The following is a 21,495-nucleotide window of genomic DNA, read 5'->3' on the forward strand; positions in this document are numbered from 1 at the left end:
CCCTAGAGAATAGAGGTCAGAGTCCTGATTGTGTTGCAGCCTTTAAAACACATCTGATTCATAGATGTTCAAATTTACCACAGTACTGTTGTCGAGTATAGAGAGAAAAACTAACCCTCCCTGTAGAAGATCCCCAAAGAAAAACACAAGGAAACACAAAGAGTCACAAAGAAATAGTATCAAACCAGCAGTTTATTGTCTAATAAACACCCACATCCTGGCTCCTGTCCAACCTCCTCTACAGCGGTATTGGGCTAATTAACACAAAATCTAGGAATCCTTGGTTACAGGGGAGTGAAGCAGAGGGCAGGCAGGATAACATACAGTTAACAAGCAACTTAATAGGTTTCAGAGACATCGCTCTTTCTAGGTACAGAACCCAGGCTCCAGGCACCGGGGATGGGAACTTGTTACTCGAACTTGCCCCTCCGCTGCCCAAAGTAACGCTTATAGGCAGCGATGTAGCCATGGCGCATGGCGTAGCGTTCACAGGGGTTGTAGTCCTCGCAGATCTCTCGCTGGCGTTCCTGGGGGGTCTTATTGCGTTCTCTGATCCTGCATATGCAAGGAAGGGGAAGGGGAGGAGAGAGCAAGTTGTCATTTTAAACTTTGCTGTTTGTGGCCAGGTCCTCCTGCCACACCTTCCCACACATGCCTCTACAGTTCTTTCAGCCCTTCTTGGCTCTGACAATGCAATAACCCTGCATTGAGCCCTTTCCCAAGTGCCATTCACAGCAGATGGGGCCTGTAGAGGCTTATGTTGCCGGAGGAGTGGGTCTCACTTCCCCAGTAGCTCAAACCTGCTGCCATAAGCTCTTCAGATCTTTCATGTTGCCAGGGGTAGGGAAGGGAGCTGGAACGTCCCATGAAGGGACCATCTAGCCCTCTCATAGGGGGTCATGTGAACTCATCACTTTAGAAGAGTAAGTTCACAGGGCTAATTACAGTGAACTTTCTTTCTGTTATTCATATGACATAGCCACATGGAAATCTCATAACAAGGGCGCCTTCTTTCTGTCCGATACAGGGGCAGATACACCCAGAGTCAGGGAGGCCATTCCCTTTCTGGTGCCAACACAAACTGTGCTCCAAAGTAGCTACACTGAAATCAGTGGAGTTATTCTAGGTTAACAGCAGTGTAAGAGATCAGCAGTGTAAGAAGAGATCGGAGCTGCCTTTGAGTCTCTCTTACACAGAACTGTGCATTTCAGCTCTGGGTTCCTCTCTTCTTCTCTTTCAGGCCCCATCCCCAATCCCCGTTTCTATCTATTTTAGGGATTTGTATGGCCCCCAGCACAGCACTGTAGTATCTGAGCACCTCCTAATCTGTAAAGTGTTTATCCTCGCCACACTCCTGAGCGGTAGGGCAGTGCTGTTATGGGGAACTGAAGCACACAGAGACTAATTGACTTGACACAAAGGAAGTCTGTGGTAAATCAGGGAACTAACTGGTGTCTAACTGTTGGACCATCCTTCCTCTCAGGATTTACACCAGTGATTTCCCCACCCTCCTAGCGCTTTCATCAAACTGATTAGTTAATGCCCTATGGGCACTGAGAAGAGTTCTCATACTCAATAACACTCCAAGTTAATCTCCCTCTATCTTCAATCAGTTTTGGGTTCCCCCATGGGACCCCCAGGCTGAGAGGGAAATTCTGTCTCCAAGCTAATAGCATTGGCCTTCCTCAATGGCAGCAACTTAAACTTGCTTAGGAGAGATCTTCATCTCCCCAAGCCCCCTCTATCCATGTCCAAAGACCCTATGAAAACATACCTCTCCTGCACCATGAAGTTTCGTCTCGGCTGAGCTCTCATGAAGTCGTTGGCATTTCGTCTGTTAATGAAGGGATCTGATGAGGTGAGAGAATATTTATTTTTAATTAATGTATAGTTGAAGTGAAGATCATCAGCTACTTACAACAAATCCTGTTCTTCCAACGTCCCATTCTCACCTGTCCTCCCATTCACAATGGATTCCTGGACCCCATCAACCTTCTATTTTCACTAGCCTCCTGTACTCCAAAGTCCTGTAAACTACCAGCCTCTCATTGTCATGAGCACCCCATGTTCCTCTAGCCTGCCATTCTCACCAGCCTCCTATTCTTCATGACTTCATGTTCTCTACCAACCTGCTACTCTTATTCCATAAATTAATGATGGAAAGAGTCCAGTGGATCACCCTGTTCATCCAGCCTCAGCTGCTTGTTTCTTAGAGTGCACTCTCCAGATCAATTTTAAATAACCAATCAATGGGTCTTCCCTCATTTCTTTAAGGAGATTATTCCACACTCTAATAGATCACATAACTTGATCTTTTTCCTTAAAATTCAGCCTAAATTGTCCATTGTCTAGTATCATCTCTTTGAACCACACTAAAAAGGTTCTTCTCATCTCCCTTTATGGGGTTTACATTTGTCAAATACTTATCCATGATTATCCTATTTCCCTTGGCTGTCATTTGGCCAAGGTACCCAGATCTAGTTCTATTACTCTTTCTTCATCACTCAGTGCTTCTAGCATGTTAAACATTCTGTTGTTTTTCTAGGTATTCCCTCCCACTCATTGAAATATTTCTGGTATATAGATGAACTACATGTCCCAAGGACTCTCCAGTGCCATATAAACAAACCCTATCACTGACCTGCAGCCCAGGTTGATGCCTCTATAGATACAGCCCAAAGTCATAGTGGCACTCTCTTTTTTTTTGCTGCCATTTCATATTACAGGATTATGCCCAGTTTTTGGATCACTATGAACCTAAGATCTCCTTTGTAATTTACTGCTTTCCACGCGTCCCCCTGCCACTGAAGATCTATAATTTGAATTATTCTTCCCCAAATGTACTAACTTGCATTTGTCCAAGTTAAATCCCTTACAAAAATAATAAATAAAAATTCTACCCATCTATATTCTAAACTTGCGTAGGTTGCTCTCTATTATTGCTCCTTCCCCAAATTTATCATCCTCTTCAAATTGAATCAACATGCTGCTTACTCCTTTTTCCAGATGAGTAATAGCTCCACGCTCTCATGCCTGCCAATCTTAGCTGCTCCTTGTAGTGACAAGGGGAAGGAAGTGGGGGGTGAGTTCCCTTACAGCATCTAATTAATGGTTTAATATCAGATGTGGCGTTGATCTCTGCTGCACCTCTTAGGCAGCTCTTCCTAAACTCAGTACATTGCTATTTAGCAATAGCATTTTCTAAGACCCTTTTCAGGGAATATGTCAGTGGTCAAAGCTAATTCCAGTTAGTTTTCAGGTAAGATTTTGTAAGACATTATGTCAAATGCTTTCCTGGATTCAACCTGTATTTTATCTGTTTTGTTCCCCCTTCTACTCATCCGGAAATTCAGTCACCAAAGAAATCCAATTTGTCTGGAGTGGTTTATTCTCCCCTTTCTAATTTCCACCCGTCCCCCACTCTCATGCCTGCCAGGCTCAGCTGAACCCATAGCAGAGTGGGGAAGACAGTGGAGTACGGGAGTCCCTTAGTTCCCCTCTAATTTAAACAAAGTAGTAAAATTGTCTCTTACTGACAAACTCGTGGGATTCCATACTCTCGTGGGACTCTGGAGAAAGAAGAGGAAAACATTCAGTGAGGCACTGTAGGTATGGAACACCGAATTTTTCACTCACCATTAATAAACCGAAGGGAAGAGAGACTGAGGAGTCTCATTCACTGATTAAAAGGAAAAGCAAGGAAAGGAATAAGGCAACCTAGTGGTCAGAACAGAGGACTGAACCACTGGGTTCCATCCATGGCTATGCCACTGATTTACTATGTTATCCTTGGGAGCATCACTGATCCTCTGTTCCTTTATGTATCCCTCTATATAACAGGTATGACACCTATTTACTTCACAGTGGGGGCAGGCTGCTTAATTAATGAGTTCATATTTGTAAAGCCCTTTGATAGAAAATGCTATAGAAATACAAATCACCACCAAATATGCATATTTCAGTGCAAGGTCAGATTGGTCCCTTAATATGCAAGTATATGTATTCTGGAGAAAATGGGAGAGACATTCAAAAGGAGAGGGGGAAGATGGGTGGAAAAATCTTGCTCACCATTAACAAAGGAAAGGCAGGCAGCTGAGGATGCAACAGAATGGCAAACCAGGGACAGTTCAGAGTCACCTTCTTATAGGAAATAGGGCCTGGGATCTATATAAGGAATTCACCTTACCAGACCCTGCATCACTTTGATATGTAAACAGCACCTGGGATCTCCCCTCCAGTGCATCCACAAGTTGTGTTGACTAAGGAAGGACTAATTTAGGTTTCTTCCATCTCCTCTTTCTATGATCCACACAGATTGGGATTGTCGAGGATGTGGAGATAGTTTGCAGTGGTGACAGAATGGTCTGTGGTAAAGAGGAAGGGTCTGAAGTGCAGGCGGCTCTAGACTGGAGGCAGAAGTATCTAGGTGATTGAGTTCTGGAGTAGAGGCAGAGCCGTCTGACACAGTGGTAGAGGGAGTGGATGGGCAAGAGGACAGCAACAGATAAGGGGAGATAAACATCAAAGCAAAACATCTGACCAGACCAAGAGGTGTCTGTGGCTGGCTGCCACTCCAAACAAGCTCCAATAAAAGAGGTCACCTACCATAGCAGAAAGCTGCCACCATCAAAACAGACAGGAGCATGAGGAGGATGAGGGTCCGCATTGTGTGGGAGTCACTCTCTCTTGCACTCTCTCGTTCTCTGTCTTACTCTCTTTCCACTGAGGGCAGCGGGAAATTCTGGACAGCCTGCAAAGTTAGCAGTGGAGTGTTTATTATGACAGCAGCAGCTGGGAGGGGAGGAATCAGATGAAGGAGCCTGGGGAAGGTAGGACCTGGCTGGCACTCGCCTTCTATGGGACTGTTACAAAACACCCTCTATAAACAGGTCTAATCAGGCTTTGGTGGTGCGGTAGGAACACTCCCTTCCCTGCCCTTGCTGCAGGGGGAGGGTGCCAGAGTTCAAAGGGAGGTGAGCTGTTAACACTGCATGTCCAGAAATGTTGAACTATATGAGTGTAATTCCAGACACCGAGGAGGACCACACATTTGCTTCCCTAATTCTTCCTCTGATCTCCCGTCCTTGCCATCACCACCCTTGGTCCAGACACACAGAGCCTGGACTGTCTGTCAGCTCCATGGCTGGAAGGAATGGGACCAACCCCCTACTTCCTGGAGAGGTGGGGAAATTTGATCTCAAATGTTCCATCCTTGGCTTCCCCTCAGACTGGTCCCTAATGTACCCCAGTACTGCTCTGGTTGAACTCCATCTACCAGGGGAAAGATAGAAGTTCAATCCTGTGGTTTTCCCCCATACACACCCTACTGTGCCCTTCATGGTACTCAAACCCTGATGGGATCCCCGTCCTCTGCTGGGATTATTGTTAGTTCATATGTATATTGCAGTAGCCCCTAGAAACCTATCTACATTTATTCTCTGGGGTCCCACACAAACACTGCTCCCTAAGTAGAATGGGGCCACCTCTTCTTTGGGTGAAGGATGGATCCTTCACTCTGAGCTGCTGACTCTTGGAACATGATTTGGTGCTAACACTCTTCCCTGCCATACAGGGGACCCAAGTTCAAACCAAATCTATTGCTCTGCAGGCCAGCAGGAGCCAGAAGTACTTCACAGTCTGCTCCAGTGGTTCAGCAAACGTACTCTGACTTGCTATGTGGGAAACTCTAGTCCAGTTTCCAGCACCAGACTAGCTGGCCCTGGTGGGAATGTGCGCTGCTGTCTGTAGTCTCACGGCTGCCAACTCAAAGAGAAGAGAGATGGGATCAGTGGTTTCACTTAAACCACATGTGAAGCCACAGCCAGAGCAGTGTGTGTGAGGATAGGGCACACTGGACAATGGCGCTGAGCTGGGCAGTGGTAAGAGGTCACTCCAGCCAAACGAAGCTCACTGAGGAGCTCTGATATAGCCCCCCTTGCACCAGACCAGCCTATGAGATTGCATGCAGTTTTCCAGGAGTCTGGAGCTGTCACACAGCCTGGGCAGTGGGCACAAATCCAGCTCAGTTCATTCCCTGAGGCCAGTGAGACAGTCGCTCATTTGTTACTGTTACTCCTTGCCATTGTGATTACACGTGTACAATCTTCTCCTGGAGGATTCACACTCTGCATGTGCCTGCATGGAACAGGGACCCTATCATGCACCAAAATTTTGCCAGGAACCAGATGATTCCCTACTGGGCTGAGCCTTGGACCTGTGAAAGGACCAGATTACTCTGGGCTTTGCCAATCACCCTACCAATGCCAAGAAACAGTTAACTTCAAACTCACAGCTCTTGTCCAGATCCTCTGATACTTAGCGGGAGAAAAAGACCTGAAATCAGTAGAGCCTGTAACCAGGGCCCCCCAGTGAGAATAAGGTGCTTTTCTTCCTCCTTTTGCCCAACACAGGAGAGGATAACCACACATCGCGCTTTCCCCCTTTCTACCGCCAGTCCCATTCCAGCTCACACCCATGCACCAATTCCTCATATATAGTGCTCAGCCTGGGATGATGAGGAGCCCCCAGTTACTCTGTGGTAAAGAGCAGAAATGGGGTCTGATATGCCCTGCTCCCGTTCCCCTCTGATCCCTTTTCCCCAGCTCCCTTTCCTCTCCCTGCACCCCAGCACCTCCCGGATTTGAGAGCAGTGGGCTGCTCTGGGTCTGGGTAAGGATTTGTTGCATTCCATGCGGTTCGAGGGGTTTTACAAAGTGTGGGCTGAAATCATGGCCAATCCAGCAGCCTGTGGGAAGGCTAACGTGAGAGGGATAAGGAGTAAGCCTGGAGAGATGGTGACTGGCACACAGAGAGGGAGATGCTGGAAGGACATGCAGAGAGAGGTGCTGGTGATGGGGTCGCACAGTGATAAATGCCCTAACCAACCCCACCCCATGTACCTGTCCTGTCCTTCAGTGCTGAGTCCTCAGGGTCACTGCCCCAGCCTCTGCTTTCTTCCCGAGTCACTCAGCATTCCCAGAATGCCTGTGGCATCACACACACCGCCACCACAGAAGTGAGGGCATGTCATAAATGGCCGTTCACCCAAACACTTCGCTTTTATCCACAAACAGACCTTATTGGAAGTCAAATTAACCACCCTTCTGTGCTGTCCCAGGGTGAGTGCCTCCATTGTTGCTGTGGGAACTGCATTCACTTGCAGAGGCTCATCTCCTGGCTGCCCACCACTTACACACACTCATCCTCCCTGGGGGCTGCACCCCCCTACCTCATCCTCCCTGGGGGCTGCACCCCCCTACCTCACCAGGTGAAGCCAAAAAATGCTCACACCCCATGGTGGAACACACCCAGCCCAACTTCTGACTCCCAGCCCTTGCTATCTAACAGCATCCTCTGGTGTGCAGTGGTCACAGAACAAGAGCTAATATTAACTGCCTGCAAACTTTGTGGAAATTTCTGCAGTTCCTTGGTAAGGGGTAGCGCTGCAAAGGCAGCCCTGGAGCCCTTGTCATGGTGGATGAGATAATAATACATTCCATAGCATCTCTCTAACATTTTCCTGCTGCAAAGCACTGCACAGACATTAATAACTAACTAACTACAGGGAGGTCTCTGCATACTCACTCTGGACTTGCTTCCTCTTCAGTCTGCAGCTCTTGTCTAAGGGGGAGTTCTCCCAGCGTCCTGTAGCATTAACTGGAGAAGAGGGGGCCTTTTTATTTATCAGTGATCAGTGACTCCTCCTCTCCTGTCTCCCCCGCTGGATCCACCCTCCACCCCCAGGCTCCCACCTTCTCTGCCAAAAACACCTTCTGCCCTCACTCAGGAAACCAGAAACCTCAGGAAATTGAGCCAGGAGAGAGTGGGGGAGCCAGAACGGATGCCAGTGGCTAATGGGGTCAAGGCCGCGTCTAGAGCAAGCTATCTGGGTCCAAGCCATTAACCAGCAGTGGGCAGAGGCTCCCTAAAGGGAGCTCTAGTCTCTTTCCTTGATGACTGATTTTACCTCCTCCTCACTAACTCTTCCAATAATCATGCACTGAATCAGAACCACTCTCAGCAGAGCTGGTCAGCAGGAACACCTGCAATGCACTGTGGGATAAGGTCAGAGGCTCCCCACTCCCTAATCCTGTCCCCTCACACCTCCCTCACTGTTGGCTGGAGTCCCTTCTTAGTGGCACAGTAAAGTAGGAGAGAAAAGCTCAGGTGATGTGAGCTCTCTGCCTTGGAGGGGCCTCCAACAATGATTTTCTTTTTCCTCCATTAACAAATAGATGCCTCAGATGAAGTGAGAAGTACCACACTGACAGAATGAGCTCAGAGAAGTTGGAACGGGGTGGGAGCTTGTCAGGGTGGCAGCTTCTAAATGAGCTGTTAGTGGGATTAAAGTAAAGAAAATCTATTACACGCACTAAGCAAACAACTGAAAATCTTAGCTTCCCATTTACAAAGAAAGATCAAACTTAGTCCAGTTTAGTCACAGAATAAAAACTGCAGGGTAACTATTGACTTACAGGACCAGCAATAGATTAATTTATATGGGGGCTCTCCAGTTTATTGTAGAACGTATGACTACTTGCTGGCTAGCCAAGTGGCATGACCCACTGCTCAGTGTGTGTTCCATGTCTCCCTTGCCCAGTACACAGAGCAGGTGAGACTGTTACAGCCCCATGTTACAAAGACTGGCTCATTAGCTCAAGATGTAGTGAGCTTTTAGCTTGGGAGGCCTCCAGTGTGTTGGCCAAGATAGCAGCTGTCGCACATGTTCCTGGTGCAAGCATCTTCATGGCCCTCACAGCCAAGGCACAGCATCTTGAGGCCAGAATTTCCGAGCTGGAGAATGAGGGAATGATGCAGTTATTCACAGAGACAGCTTGAGGCTGGAGCAAGGACCCAGGATCTGGCCCACTTATTCTTCTAGGGCTGTTCCTTGCATAATAGGGCTGAATGATATGCTCCCCTCCCCCCACCCCAGTGCACTGTGACTGGCCCCATTCCACAGACCAGGGCAGAAGGAAGGAGGGCATGGCCTCACCTTCTCCCTGGGATAGGGATCAAGGTGCAGAGCCTCACCTTCTCCAATGTCATTTATCAGATAGCAATTTTCTGTGTTACTCTCAGGCTTTAGAACAGGGCACAGTTCACAGACTTCACTTTTTGTGCTAGTGGATGGGGGAGGATTTCCTCCTGTCCATAGACAAGAGAAGCACATCCATAGTCATCCTGCTGGGTGCCTCTTTGGGGCATAGATCTCGAAACCCGCCTGTTCCAACTCCAAGAGGCTGTGAAGGTAAAATGAAACATCCTGAGATGGCTCAAAATCTTCCTCTTTGACCAAATCTAATAGATGGTTATGGGCAACTGTTCCATCCAGGTGCAGAATCTCCTGCCATGTTCAGTCCACTCCCCATGTTAGTCAACATCAAAAGCAAACAAGAAGGACAGCTAGTGGGATGACCGAAGTACCCAGACATCTCCCAGCCTAGCATCTCCTCTACATGAAACATAAACAGCACCATCTCCCTTGAAGTCAAACTGAAATCAGCACCTGGGTGAAGACCAACTGAATAAAGCTGAAACCAGGGTAAAACCAAGTGATGCTGGTAGGATGAGGAAAGTGCTCTGAGGAACCGACTTCAGTTCATTAAGTTGTTCTGCAGCCATGGGATTTGTTTGGACTACTCCCTGCTGTTGTATGCCAAAATGGCATGTGGTTGGTACCAAACACAGCAGTCCCCTTGTTTAGTAACACAGGTCATCAGGAACACATCACACCATTGTTTCATTCCCTGAACCATCTTTCCATTGAATACAGAGGCCAGCTTATGCTTTTTATCCTAATATTAAAAGCTCTCCATGAGATTGGCCCTAGCTACATGATAGATCAACTCTCTATGACCATGACTTCCCACAACAACTTCGTGAAATTGAAACAATAAAGCTGTTACCAATGGGGGAGGGGGAGGGTCGTGAGCAGAGGAGACAGACCTTTCACAAGAGCTGGTCCTAGGTTGGGGGGCTCACTACATAAAGTGATATAAATGCCCATGGGCCTCACTATATTCAGAACTAAGTGCAAACTTCATCTCTATACTTGGCTTTCCCTCAATGAGCTCTTCACCACACACACCCAGGCAAACTGATCAAGCTATTTCTCCTACAGCCTGGGAAGGAAGGAAGAAAGAGAAGATTGCTAATGTTATTTTTGTTTTACTAATTTGCCGGAGCTCACACACTATGGCATAGGCATCCCTATGAGTAACTAGAGTGAACTTGTACATCAAGCAACACATAAAAATTAGGCTAAAAAAAAAACAAAATCAAGACTCTCACTGTAAAAACACAGGATGCTGCTGAGCTGAGCTGCTGTGGGATGGCAAAACAGAATTCCTCCCTCCTCTGCACTTTCCTTCCCACCTCCTGCCCCTCAAGTTGCACAATGTCATGATCTGACTCATTCTCTGAAGCCAGATGAGTTTCATCCAGCCTAGTTTCCTGTCCAGACTTGCAGAGAGATAAGAAAGCGACTGTGACCTCACTCTGTTCAAAGCCAGCATCTCTCATTCATCTGCTGGATAAAGAGAATCATATTGGTTGTTTTGGACCAAAGAACCTAGTTAGGTTTTTAGATCCAAAATCTGCAGTTGTTATGAGATGCAAAATTGGACTGAATCTATTATTCTAAGAAACACCCTATTTTGTCCATCTGGAATGGAAATACCAGTGGCCTACCATCTTGATACACGCTATACATCCTTTTTACCCTCAAGGTCTGAGGTGCAGGACCGACTCAGGTCTATGCTACCTCTGAAAAGCCCTCACCCTCTCTTTCATAAGGAAATGAGATTTGCTGTACCAAATCAGACCAAGTCCGTTTTTTGTCTCTGTTTGCAGCCAGTGCTTTCAGGGGAAGCTGTGGGAGAAGAGGGGAGGCATAATATAGCCAGCCTATTGTGCAATGCTCTGTGGGGAGTAGGAAAAAAATCCCTATGCCCTGAAGCATGAGATTGGATTACTCTTATCTTCATATGCATAACTATACATGGTATTAATGCCCATAACATTAAGTTCCAGCAAAAGTATTTGACCTGATGACCACCGATGATAGTGAATTCCATAGGCTAACCACATGCTCTTTGAAGAAGTATTTTCATTATTATTATTATTATTTGTAGTAAATTTACCAGCTGTTAATTTTTATCAAGAGATTCCTTGTTCTCGTAAAATGAGAGAGGATGAAAAAAGATGAGGGTCTGATCAGTTTTCCCTATGCTGCTATGAACTATTTCTCCCTCCTGCCTTGAGACTGGGGCCCAGGGCTAAATATGCCACAGTCCTGATTTTGTTTGACAAGGCTACCAATGGTTTAATTTTACTCCAAACCCCTGGTGTATAATAATCCTCGTCCCAAAACTATCTCACACAGTTCTGCAGAGTTTGTAGATGCTCATGTAGTGGGAAAATTTTTTAATCTTGGAGACCAAGCTCTGTCTGGCTCTAGCTTGGAGTCCATTGGTAGGACATGGAGAGAAAACCCATGAAAGAATAAACATGGAGAGTGAAGTAATGGGTGCTGCTCTATGTGCAGAAATTGGTGACACTCTCGGGACTCTCTTGTTTTGGGGTACATGGATGACTGTCTGGAATCCATAAGGCTGCAATACTTATCTTCTCATTCTTACATATACTTTTCAACCACCTAAGGCCATGTCTACACTGGGAAAGTGTGCTGTGTTAGAAAAATGTGTTAGCTAACTCACTACTAAACAGGATTAGCACCTAGAGCACACAACTACAAATAGAGTTTACAAATGTGTTAACTGGTCATAGTTAACCCAAGGTTAATTAACACATTTTCTAGTACAGTGCATTTTCCCAGTATAGACAAGGCCTTAGAAATCAGTTCATTATATTTATATCATTTTCTACTTTTTTTTAAAGCACATCTATACCCCCCTCCCCCAGAGTCTTTTATCTTCCACTTGTTGCCGGGTATATTTTCTGTCTCACTTAGATTGTAAACTCCTTGAAGGTGGGTGCCATTTCTGATTCTTTGTGGTGTTCATTGTTGAACCTGCTCAAGGCATTCAATAAATAATAAATAAGTCATATTTATTAGATTTTTAAAAGGCACCCATCAGGCAGTCACTGAGCATGTCTGCCTTGGATGCAGTCCCTATAGATCCCACTCTTACCCTGCTCATGGGAAAGCATAGACAGTCCAGGCTGCCTAAAACATCAACAGACCCTGTTGGTCCAACAGCAGAACATGTTCCAGAGTCAAGGGCCCTCCAATGAGGTATCTGAGTTGTATACATAATGATGTCTGAACTCTCTGAATCTTTAGGATGGAGTCTGTGGATCTTTAGGGCTAGAGTCTGTGACTGACACTGTCTGGAAGCCTAGAGGCTCTGGGTTCAAGTTATTGTATAGGTGACACTTGGAATCTCTGAGACCCTTTCAAAGCACTGACACTATTCTGAGTTAAGGCCCCAAGCCTAGTGAAGGGTGTGTTTTGGTGGCTCCCGGGATGGGAGAAGGCAAATGGACAGGACAGGCCTGTTCCCATGAAATTTCCAGACCCCACAGGCCTTCCATGGTAGGCTTGAGGTCTCACAAGATTTGGCCTGTAATTTGGAGCTATGATAAGACCCATGTGCTCAGAGCCACTTCCTGTTTGTTGGTTTCCAATAGTCAACCTCCCCCACCCCTCCCTTATCGTGGTTGCTGTGCTAGTTGCTACTTTGGGGCTGGGAAGGAATTTTTCCCTATACCACCAAATTGGCCAAGGCTGGTTAGGTTTTTTTCACCTTCATGGTGAAACGTAGGGGTTGGATTTTGGGCAACCAGGGGACTGGAATTCTCCCCCTCCCGGAGGTCACAGTTTGGACCTACATGAGAGTCATTTAGCTGCCACAACTTTTGGCAGGTGCCCAGTGCAGGAACTTGCTGATATCGACTCCAGATCCAAAAAGGTAACATAACGGGCAACCCAAGGGCATCTCCTTGCAAGGTGGGGGCATCGTGTCTAAACCCCTGGGGGCAAATGCAAAGCTGGGACTGGGGCACTACCCCAGAGGGACCACCCGACCAATGTGCTTGATGGCGGTACTGGATAGGGGTCACAGTCCCCTCTCATCTCAACCCCCAAAAGGGTGAGGGATGCTTGTGTGTGAGTGGAGGAGCCCAGAGACTCTGCTAGAGTCATGACTGGATTCCTCTGCAGTGGGAGCCTCTAAGAATTGGCAAAGAATCCACAGGCACCGACTTTTCAAACAGCCTAAGTAAATAGTCTGCGCTAGTGTTGCACGCACTGAGAGCTGCACCCATGCTATAGCAGCAAAAAGCTCAGAGAAGACACAGCAAAATTAGGAGAGAGAAGGGAGTGACTCACACAGAGAAACAGCTGGGAGGTCTACTTCAGGTCCTTCTCACCTAACTGAAAATAAACACCAGTGTTTGCATTATCGCCTTTATCATTCTTCTGTCTCCTCCTTGGCACATTCAACCCTGGGGTATGAAATTGACTTTAAACTGCTCCTGACAAACATGTCCCAGCTGGCCTTGGGATTGATGCCATTTCCCATCTCCTACTGCCTGGCTGATTGCACACCCTCATTCCTGGATCCCCCTGTGATTGTTGGTGCCTCTGAGAAGGCCCCAGGGCTGATCCAGCATTCCTCCTGTACTGCCTAATAGAGGCGTTGGCTGCTTCTCCTGAGACATGCAACAACAACATATGGAGCTGTTCTCATTGATCCCAGCAGAGATAAGAGGCTTTATGCTGCTCAGGACTAGGAGGGAAGAGAATTCAACAGGCTCTCAAGACAGGCTGGCAGCTTGGGGCAATCAAAACAAGAGATCTAATTTCCTAGGTAGCTAAGAAAAGGGATCCATTCCAGAGAGCTTCAAACCCCTATATTAAAGGTCCCAACTAAGGCTCTGTCTATACTGGTGCTTTTCAGTGCTAAAACTTTAGTCATTCAGGGGTGTGAAAAAACACACCCCTGAGTGACAAAAGTTTTAGCACTGAAAAGCACCAGTATAGACAGAGCTTTATCACCAGGAACTGCGCTGCCGGCAATAAAGCTACTACCCCTCGTTCAAGGTGCAGTTTTTTTATCGCCGGGAGAGCTCTCCACCAGCTATAAAGTGTGTCTACACTGCCCATGTCACAGTGCTGCCGCTGCCGCGGCCACGGCCACGCTGTAACGTGGGCAGTGTAGACATACTCTAAGGCTATGTCTATACAACAGCTTATGTCGACATAACTGATATGACTCAGGCGGATAAATAAACCACTCCCTGAGTGACATACGTTGCACCGACATAAGCGCCAGGATGGACAGCGCTCTGTTGGTGGGAAACCTTCCCTCACTCACATAGCTACCGCATCGGGTGGAGGTGGTTTTATGATTCCGGCAGGAGAGCTCTCTCCCGTTGGCATAGACTGAGCGTCTTCACCACACGCGCTGCATCGGTGCAGCTGTGCTGCTGCGGCGCTGTATGTGTAGACAAGCCCTTAGTGTCAGGGAAAGACACTGAAGTAAAAGTGCTGTTGTTGTGGGTCTGCTCTTCCAAATGACTATCCCAGGCAGAGGTGACGACTCCTGTTTCCTATTCAAATGTTACCATTAATACTTATTTTGTCTCATCGGTATTGTTTGAACATTCCTGATCAACTAAATGTTAGAGTCCTTCATTACTGCATGTCCCAGTCATCAATGACCCACTGCCTCTTGTGAGCTGGGCAGGGGGTTGAGTGGGACTTGCTCCCTCCTAAGCAGCTAAGAGCAGGGGAATGAGGGATGTATACCGGGAAGCAGCGGGGGCCCATTCTCCATGATAATGTTAATCTGGCTGTGTACTCTCTGGAGGGAGGCGAAGGCTGGCAGCCAGTTCATGTTTACATGGAATAAGAAACAAGATGAATGTCTGGTTTGGCAGCACCCTGGAAGACGGCAGTCACCAGGAGAAGTGGCTCAAAAACCCAACCTGTTCTATCTGACATGTGTATTTTGGCTGGCGGGTCTTGGCTTGCCGTCAGACGGAAGAGAGACAAGGACCCTTCCCCTGCTCATTGCTTTCCCCGCCTCCTCCACCTCTTTCCACTCACAAATGCAGTCTGTTTTGGTACACAGCTAAACAAATCTTTCCAGCCCGCCTTAGTGACTATATTTTATTTTGATGGTTAGCTTCCTTTAGCCACTGTGCCCCTCCCACTCACACCCTGCCACATCCCTCTTAACACACCACTCCCCTCTTCCTGCCAATCCGGGGTTAGATTGAGTGGTTACTTGGTGGTAGGCCATACCAGCACACTTCTGGAGCCCTCACCCATTTCTGCAGATTGAACGTTTCATTTGACAAAGCTGGCATATCTCAACATAACCCCACTGAAGTCAAGGCAGCTATGCTGATTTACACTAGCTGAGGATCTAGCCCAGGGATCAGCAACCTTTGGCTCGTGGCTCGCCAGGGTAAGCACCCTAGCAGGCCGGGCCAGTTTGTTTACCTGCCACATCCGCAGGTTGTCCAATCGCAGCTCCCACTGGCTGCAGTTCGCCGTCCCAGGCCAATGGGGGCTGCAGGAAGCGGCGGCCAGCACATCCCTTGGCCCATGCTACTGATCATTTTAGCAAAATCAACCTCATAACCCCCAGTTTGAGAAGACCTGATCCAGGCTATATTTCGCTACTGATCATTTTAGCAAAATCATCTAATTTAGGATTGGCATCTGTCCTTGAGCAAAGTACCATCGTATTTGCCTCTTAATCTGACCTTTCCTAACCCATCCTCCCCTTCCAATCCCCTCAAACTGCCCTGCAGACGCTAAAGCAGCCAGATTAGGGCTCCTTCGCCCATGACAGGAGTGGATTAAAGGTTAAATGTGTTCTAGATGGATCAAAAACGCAGGATCCAATGTTCTGTGGACAGCAGGGAGCAAAACAAAATTCACAAGCAGGGAAGAGGGATCACCGGGAAGAAATAGTTTGTAGATGGCAGCTCTCTGCAGCAGGGAAAGGTTGGAGCATGAGAGAGGCAGCAGGACACTACACTGTCAAAAATAACAGTGCAGACGTGGGAGGCACTGCCAGGGCATGTAGAGAGCCATGTGGGGCACATTCCCATAGGTTCTGGAATGTCTTTACTCTCCTAAGCAGTGCCTCGCCATCGACACCACTATTTATACCCGTGCTGGAGATGGGGGTGAGGGGTGCGTAGTGTATATACTTGACACCTGGGTGTAAGTGTAGACGTAGCCCCAGAGTCTTTCCCCACTGCAGGGAAAGACTCCAGCAGCAGAGAAAGGTTCTGGTGGGGGGAGGCAATGGGGAAAGGCTCCGGCAGCACCTTTCCCCACTGCCTCTTCCCTGCCAGAGCCTTTCACTGCTGCATGTAGCTGCACACCACAGCGTGGACACAGCCTGCTTTTCACTGTGGAGTATAGCTACACCTATCCTACATGCCACTGCAAGTGTATGCAAGGCCTTAGCGTGTGAGTCCTGAATGTAATCAGTCATCAGTCCACTGCTGCTCCTCCCCCAACTGGTTCACTGGGAAGAGTTTCCATATCATGTCATCCCCTTGTTTTCTGCATCTAACTACAAAAAAATACTCACTTTGTAAAAAACCCCATGTTAGTGTCTTCCTCTCCCTTAATCTGCTGTGGTTTCCTCTTCCATCCCAGCCTCCCTTGGCTTCCTTACACTCCCTATGTCCCTTGTTTTTAAGATTGCCAACTCTCACGATTTCATCACGAGAAACATGATTCTGGCGCCTGCTGGAGCCAGTCTCACAATGCTGCGGGGAGCTTCAGCTGGCAGGCATGTAATTTCTAAACCCAGCCTTCACGCCTCCTGAGAAAGATTCAGCCAAGCAAGGCTGCAACAAAAGCCAGGCAGAGAATTGAGATGGAGGCTTGGGGGTGCATAATTCATTACTGAGGTGGGGTACAGGCCCATGTGGGGCGGAGAAGGGCACAGAATTAATTAATTAGAATTTGGGGTTTGGGGAAAGCTGGAAGCTCCACGCTATCAGGCAGCCAGCAAGAGCTCCAGCAGTGGGGCCAGAATCACCTTCCTCTCTACATCTGGGAGAGTTGGCAATACTGTAAACTGCCCCTCCTGCCCCCTCCCCCTCCCTCTCCCCCCAACAGTGCAAATGGGTTTCAAAATCAAAAGGCAGACTAAAAACACAACATAATCTTTTTAAAAAATCATGATTTGAGGATCAATTTCATGATTTGGGGGGAGGGTCTGATTTGTGATTTTTTGGGGGTTGGCAATGCTGTGGTTTCTCTTCTTACCTCCTCCCCCAACCTCCTTTGCTGCTTCAAAACGACTGCTTGCACCTTGTGTCAGTAACCAGGCTCCTTTGGGGCTTTTTAGGAAGGGACTGGGGGTGGGTGTTTATCATGAAATAAATCCCCTTCTCCCCCCCCCCACCTTCCCAAACATAACATAAACGGTCTGGAACTTGTTTGCCAGTTGCAGACAAATTCTTACAGACAAATTTAATTTATTAAACAAAAATAAACTGGAGGCTGAGTCAACTAGAAATAGAACAAGCCACTTCAGGGGTTGGATTTTGGATGCCCTGATTTGTCATGCAGGGATGGACTGAAGCCAAGTTAAGTTAAACACCCACTCATATATGTCCAGGGAAGAGTTGCAAAAGAGGGGGGCTCCTTCAGTGCACAGGTCTCGAAACAACTGGTTCATTTGCTCCGGGTTTTATTTTCTTTCAAAGTTTGCCTTAGAGTATTTTCTAGGAGTAGTGAGTGTACTGAACAGGAACACAGTATCCATGGAAACAGACCATCCAGACATCCTGTGCAACTGCTCACCCTGTCTAGATCCAACCACTGAAACAGCCCCAGATGTCTGTCTAGTCTTTCTTTTTATGCCTCAGTTTCCCCCGCTGCTGAATGAGAATAATACTTCACTACAACAAAGGTGTGTCGTGTGTCTTTAGTTAATGTTGGCAAAGCGATCTTCAAGTGCTAATTAGTATGATTATTTTGTATTATTAAAAGAGTAGTCAAGCATCTAGGTTTTTCTGCTTCCTGGGGCTCACAGGACAGGGCCCACTGACAATAACCCTACTCAAATATCAAAGCCACGTGTCAGTAGATTTTGCAGATTTTGCTTAAATCTATTTACCTTCCTGTTCTTCCTTTGGTGATCACTAGCGAGAATGTTTGGCCCTTGTCCTCTCTATAACATCCCTTCCTATTGACACAGAGACTTATCATGCCTCCCCCCACTCTCTGCCACAGTTGACTCAACATACCCAGTTCTTTCAAGTTTTCTTTTTTGATCCTATTCTCCAGAACTTTTCTGCTTCTCATTGCCCTCCTCTCAACTCTTTCCCTGTCTTTTCTGAAATGTGGTCTTGTAGCGGGGTGGTCACCCGCTCCTGCCCTGCGGGGTTTAAAGACAGCCCTGGGAGAGGGCTGTGGCAGGGGAAAAGCTACTAGGCTGATTGGGAGGTTGCCTCAGCAGGCCCTATAAAAAGGCTTTGAGCCAGGCACACAGACAGACACCCTCTAGTTTATGAGAGGGAGGGACCTGGCTGCAGGGACCTGAGTGGAGCAGGGCTGGGGAGCCCCAGGCTGGAAAGCACCAGGCTGTGGCCTAGCAGAAGGCCAATGGATACTGGGGGTTGCAGAGGGCAGCCTGGGGTAGGCAAAGGCAGCAAGTCCAAACTCAACCTTGCTGGTGATGAGTAGGCTGATACTGCAGTCTGCCCCCATAGTATGGGAGGCTAGACAATGACTGTCAGGAGCCTTATACTGAGGTAAGGTGGGGATAGTGGGTGGGGGCTCCCTGGTGAGGGGAGACCCTGAGACAAAGGGGTTACTGCCAAGGGGCAGCACCCCAGATAATGGGACACGGGGGCCCAGCAACAGTGGGACACTGGCCTGCAGAGGGTGATCCGGAGGCTGGAAAAGAGCTAATTCTCTGGACGGCCAGCAGGAGGTGCCACAGGGGTGAGTCCCGTGCCTTTACAGATCTGCAGAACTAAACTCAATCCTGCAGAACCAAGTAGAGTAGAATAGTTACCTCACTTGTTTTGCAGTTGATACATAAAATCATAGAAGGGCAGGACTGGAAGGGGCTTCAATAGGTCATCTAGTCCAGAGCCTGGCACTCAAGGCAGGACTAAATAATAACTAGAATATTCCTGACAGGTATTTGTCCAACCTTCTCTTAAAACCTCTAGTGATGGAGATTCCACAACCTCCCTAGACAATTTATCCCAGTGCTTTATGACCCTGACAGTTAGGAAGTTTTTCCTAATGTCCAACCTAACCTCCCTTGCTGCAATTTAAGCCCATTGCTTCTTGTCCTATAATAGGTTAACGAGAACAATTTTTTTATCCTCCTCTGTATAACAACCTTTTATGTACTTGAAAACTGTTATCATGTCCCTGCTCAGTCTTTTATTCTCCAGACTAAACAAACCCAGTTTTTTCAATCTTTCCTCTTATGTCATGTTTTCTAAACACTTAATCCTTTTTGTTTCTCTTCTGTGGACTTTCTCCAATTTGTCCACTTCTTTCCTGAAATGCAGGGCCCAGAACTGAACACAATACTCCAGCTGAAGCCTATCAGAAGAATTACTTCTTATGTCTTGCTTACAAAACTGCTAATATATCCCTGAATGATGGTTGCTTTTTTTGCAAGTGTTACACTGTTCACTCATATTTAACTTGTGATCCACTGTAACTCCCAAATCACAAATTATGGGGGAGGGATAGCTTAGTGGTTTAAGCATTGGCCTGCTAAACCCCACGTTGTGAGTTCAATCCTTGAGGAGGCCATCTGGGGCAAAAATTGGTCCTGCTAGTGAAGGCAGCAGGCTGGACTCAATGACCTTGCAAGGTCCCTTCCAGTTCTAGGAGATTGGTATATCTCCAATTATTACCTTTTTTTTATTACCTTATTACCGCTTTGAACAGTACTCCTTCCTAGGCAGTCATTTCCTATTTTGTATGTGTGCCATTGACTCTTCCTTCTTAAGTGCAGTACTTTGCATTTGTCCATGTTTACTTTCATCCAATTTACTTCTGACCATTTCTACAATTTGTCCAGATCATTTTGAATTTTAATCCTATCCTCTAAAGGACTAGCAACCCCCTACCACCATCTTGGTATTGTCCACAAACTTTATAAGAATACTCCCTATGCCATATCTAAATCATTTATGAAAATATTGAACAGAACTGGACCAAGAACTGATCCCTGTGGCACCCCACTCGATATACCCTTCCAGCTTGACTGTGAACTACTGATAACTACTTGCTGGGAATGGTTTTCCAACCAAGTTATGCAACCACCATATGGTAGCTTCATATAGGCCAGTGGTTCTCAAACTTTTTGTATTGGTGATACCTTTCACACAGCAAGCCTCTGAGTGCAACCCCCCTATAATTAAAAACTTTTTTTTTATATTTAACACTATTTTAAATGCTGGAGGCAAAAGTGGGGTTGGGAGAGGAGCTGGGCTGTCAGCCCAAGCCCCGGCCACCCAGAGCTCACAGCCCAAGCCCTGCCATGTGTGGGGCTGGTAGCTCACAACGCCTATATAATAACCTCACAACCCTCAGTTTGGGAAGACCTGATCCAGGCTATATTTCCCAAGTTTATGAGAAAGTCATGCAAGACAGTATCAAAAGCCTTACTAAAGTGAAGATATACCACATCATCTGCTTGCCCCCTATCCACAAAGCTTGTTACCTTTTAAAGAAAGATATGAGGTTGGTTGGACATGATTTGTTCTTGACAAATCCATGTTGACTTACTTATCACCTTATTATCTTCTAGGTGTTTGCAAATTGATTGCTTGATTACTTGCTCCATTATCTTTCTGGGTACTCAAGTTAAGCTGACTGGTCTCTAATTCTCAGGGTTGACCTTATTTCCCTTTTTATAGATTGGCACTATATTTGGCCTCTACCTGTCCTCTGGAATCTCTCCCTCTTCCATGAGTTTTCAAAGATAATCGCTAATGACTCAGATATCTTCTCAGTCACCTCCTTGAGTATTCCATAAGAACATAAGAACGGCCGTACCGGGTCAGACCAAAGGTCCATCTAGCCCAGTATCTGTCTACCAACAGTGGCCAATGCCAGCTGCCCCAGAGGGTGTGAACCTAACAGGCAATGATCAAGTGATCTCTCTCCTGCCATCCATCTCCATCCTCTGACAAACAGAGGCTAGGGACACCATTTCTTACCCATCCTGGCTAATAGCCATTTATGGACTTCACCACCATGATTCCAGAATGTATTTCATCTGGCCCTGCCATATTGAAAACATCTAACCTGTCTAAATATTTTGTAATTTGATCTTTCTCTATTTTAGCTTCAGATCCTGCCTCATTTTTCACTGGTGTTCACTATGTCAGACATCTGATCACTACTAACCTTTTTGATAAAAACTGAAACAAAAAAGTCATTTAGCACTTCTGCCATTTCCACATTTTCTGTCATTGTCTTTTCCTCCTCATTGAGTAATGGGTCTATCC

At 46.8% G+C, this 21,495-nt stretch overlaps 1 protein-coding gene across 1 annotated transcript in view; it reads right to left on the minus strand.

The window, feature by feature from the left end:
• Nucleotides 1-174: 174 nt before the first annotated feature.
• Nucleotides 175-21,495, minus strand: part of LOC120374262 (matrix Gla protein-like) — a 28,494-nt gene continuing 7,173 nt past the window's right edge. Inside the window, exons 2-6 of the mRNA XM_039493634.1 lie at nt 7,585-7,656; nt 4,606-4,750; nt 3,534-3,569; nt 1,775-1,850; nt 175-555 (exon numbers count right to left, since the gene is read on the minus strand). Of these exons, the coding sequence (XP_039349568.1) occupies nt 411-555; nt 1,775-1,850; nt 3,534-3,569; nt 4,606-4,666 (318 nt within the window). The 5' untranslated portion in view covers nt 4,667-4,750; nt 7,585-7,656 and the 3' untranslated portion in view covers nt 175-410. The remainder of the gene's footprint in view (nt 556-1,774; nt 1,851-3,533; nt 3,570-4,605; nt 4,751-7,584; nt 7,657-21,495) is intronic.

The sequence above is a fragment of the Mauremys reevesii genome, linkage group 1 (genome assembly GCF_016161935.1).
Source record: "Mauremys reevesii isolate NIE-2019 linkage group 1, ASM1616193v1, whole genome shotgun sequence".
Classification (NCBI taxonomy): Eukaryota; Metazoa; Chordata; order Testudines; family Geoemydidae; genus Mauremys; species Mauremys reevesii.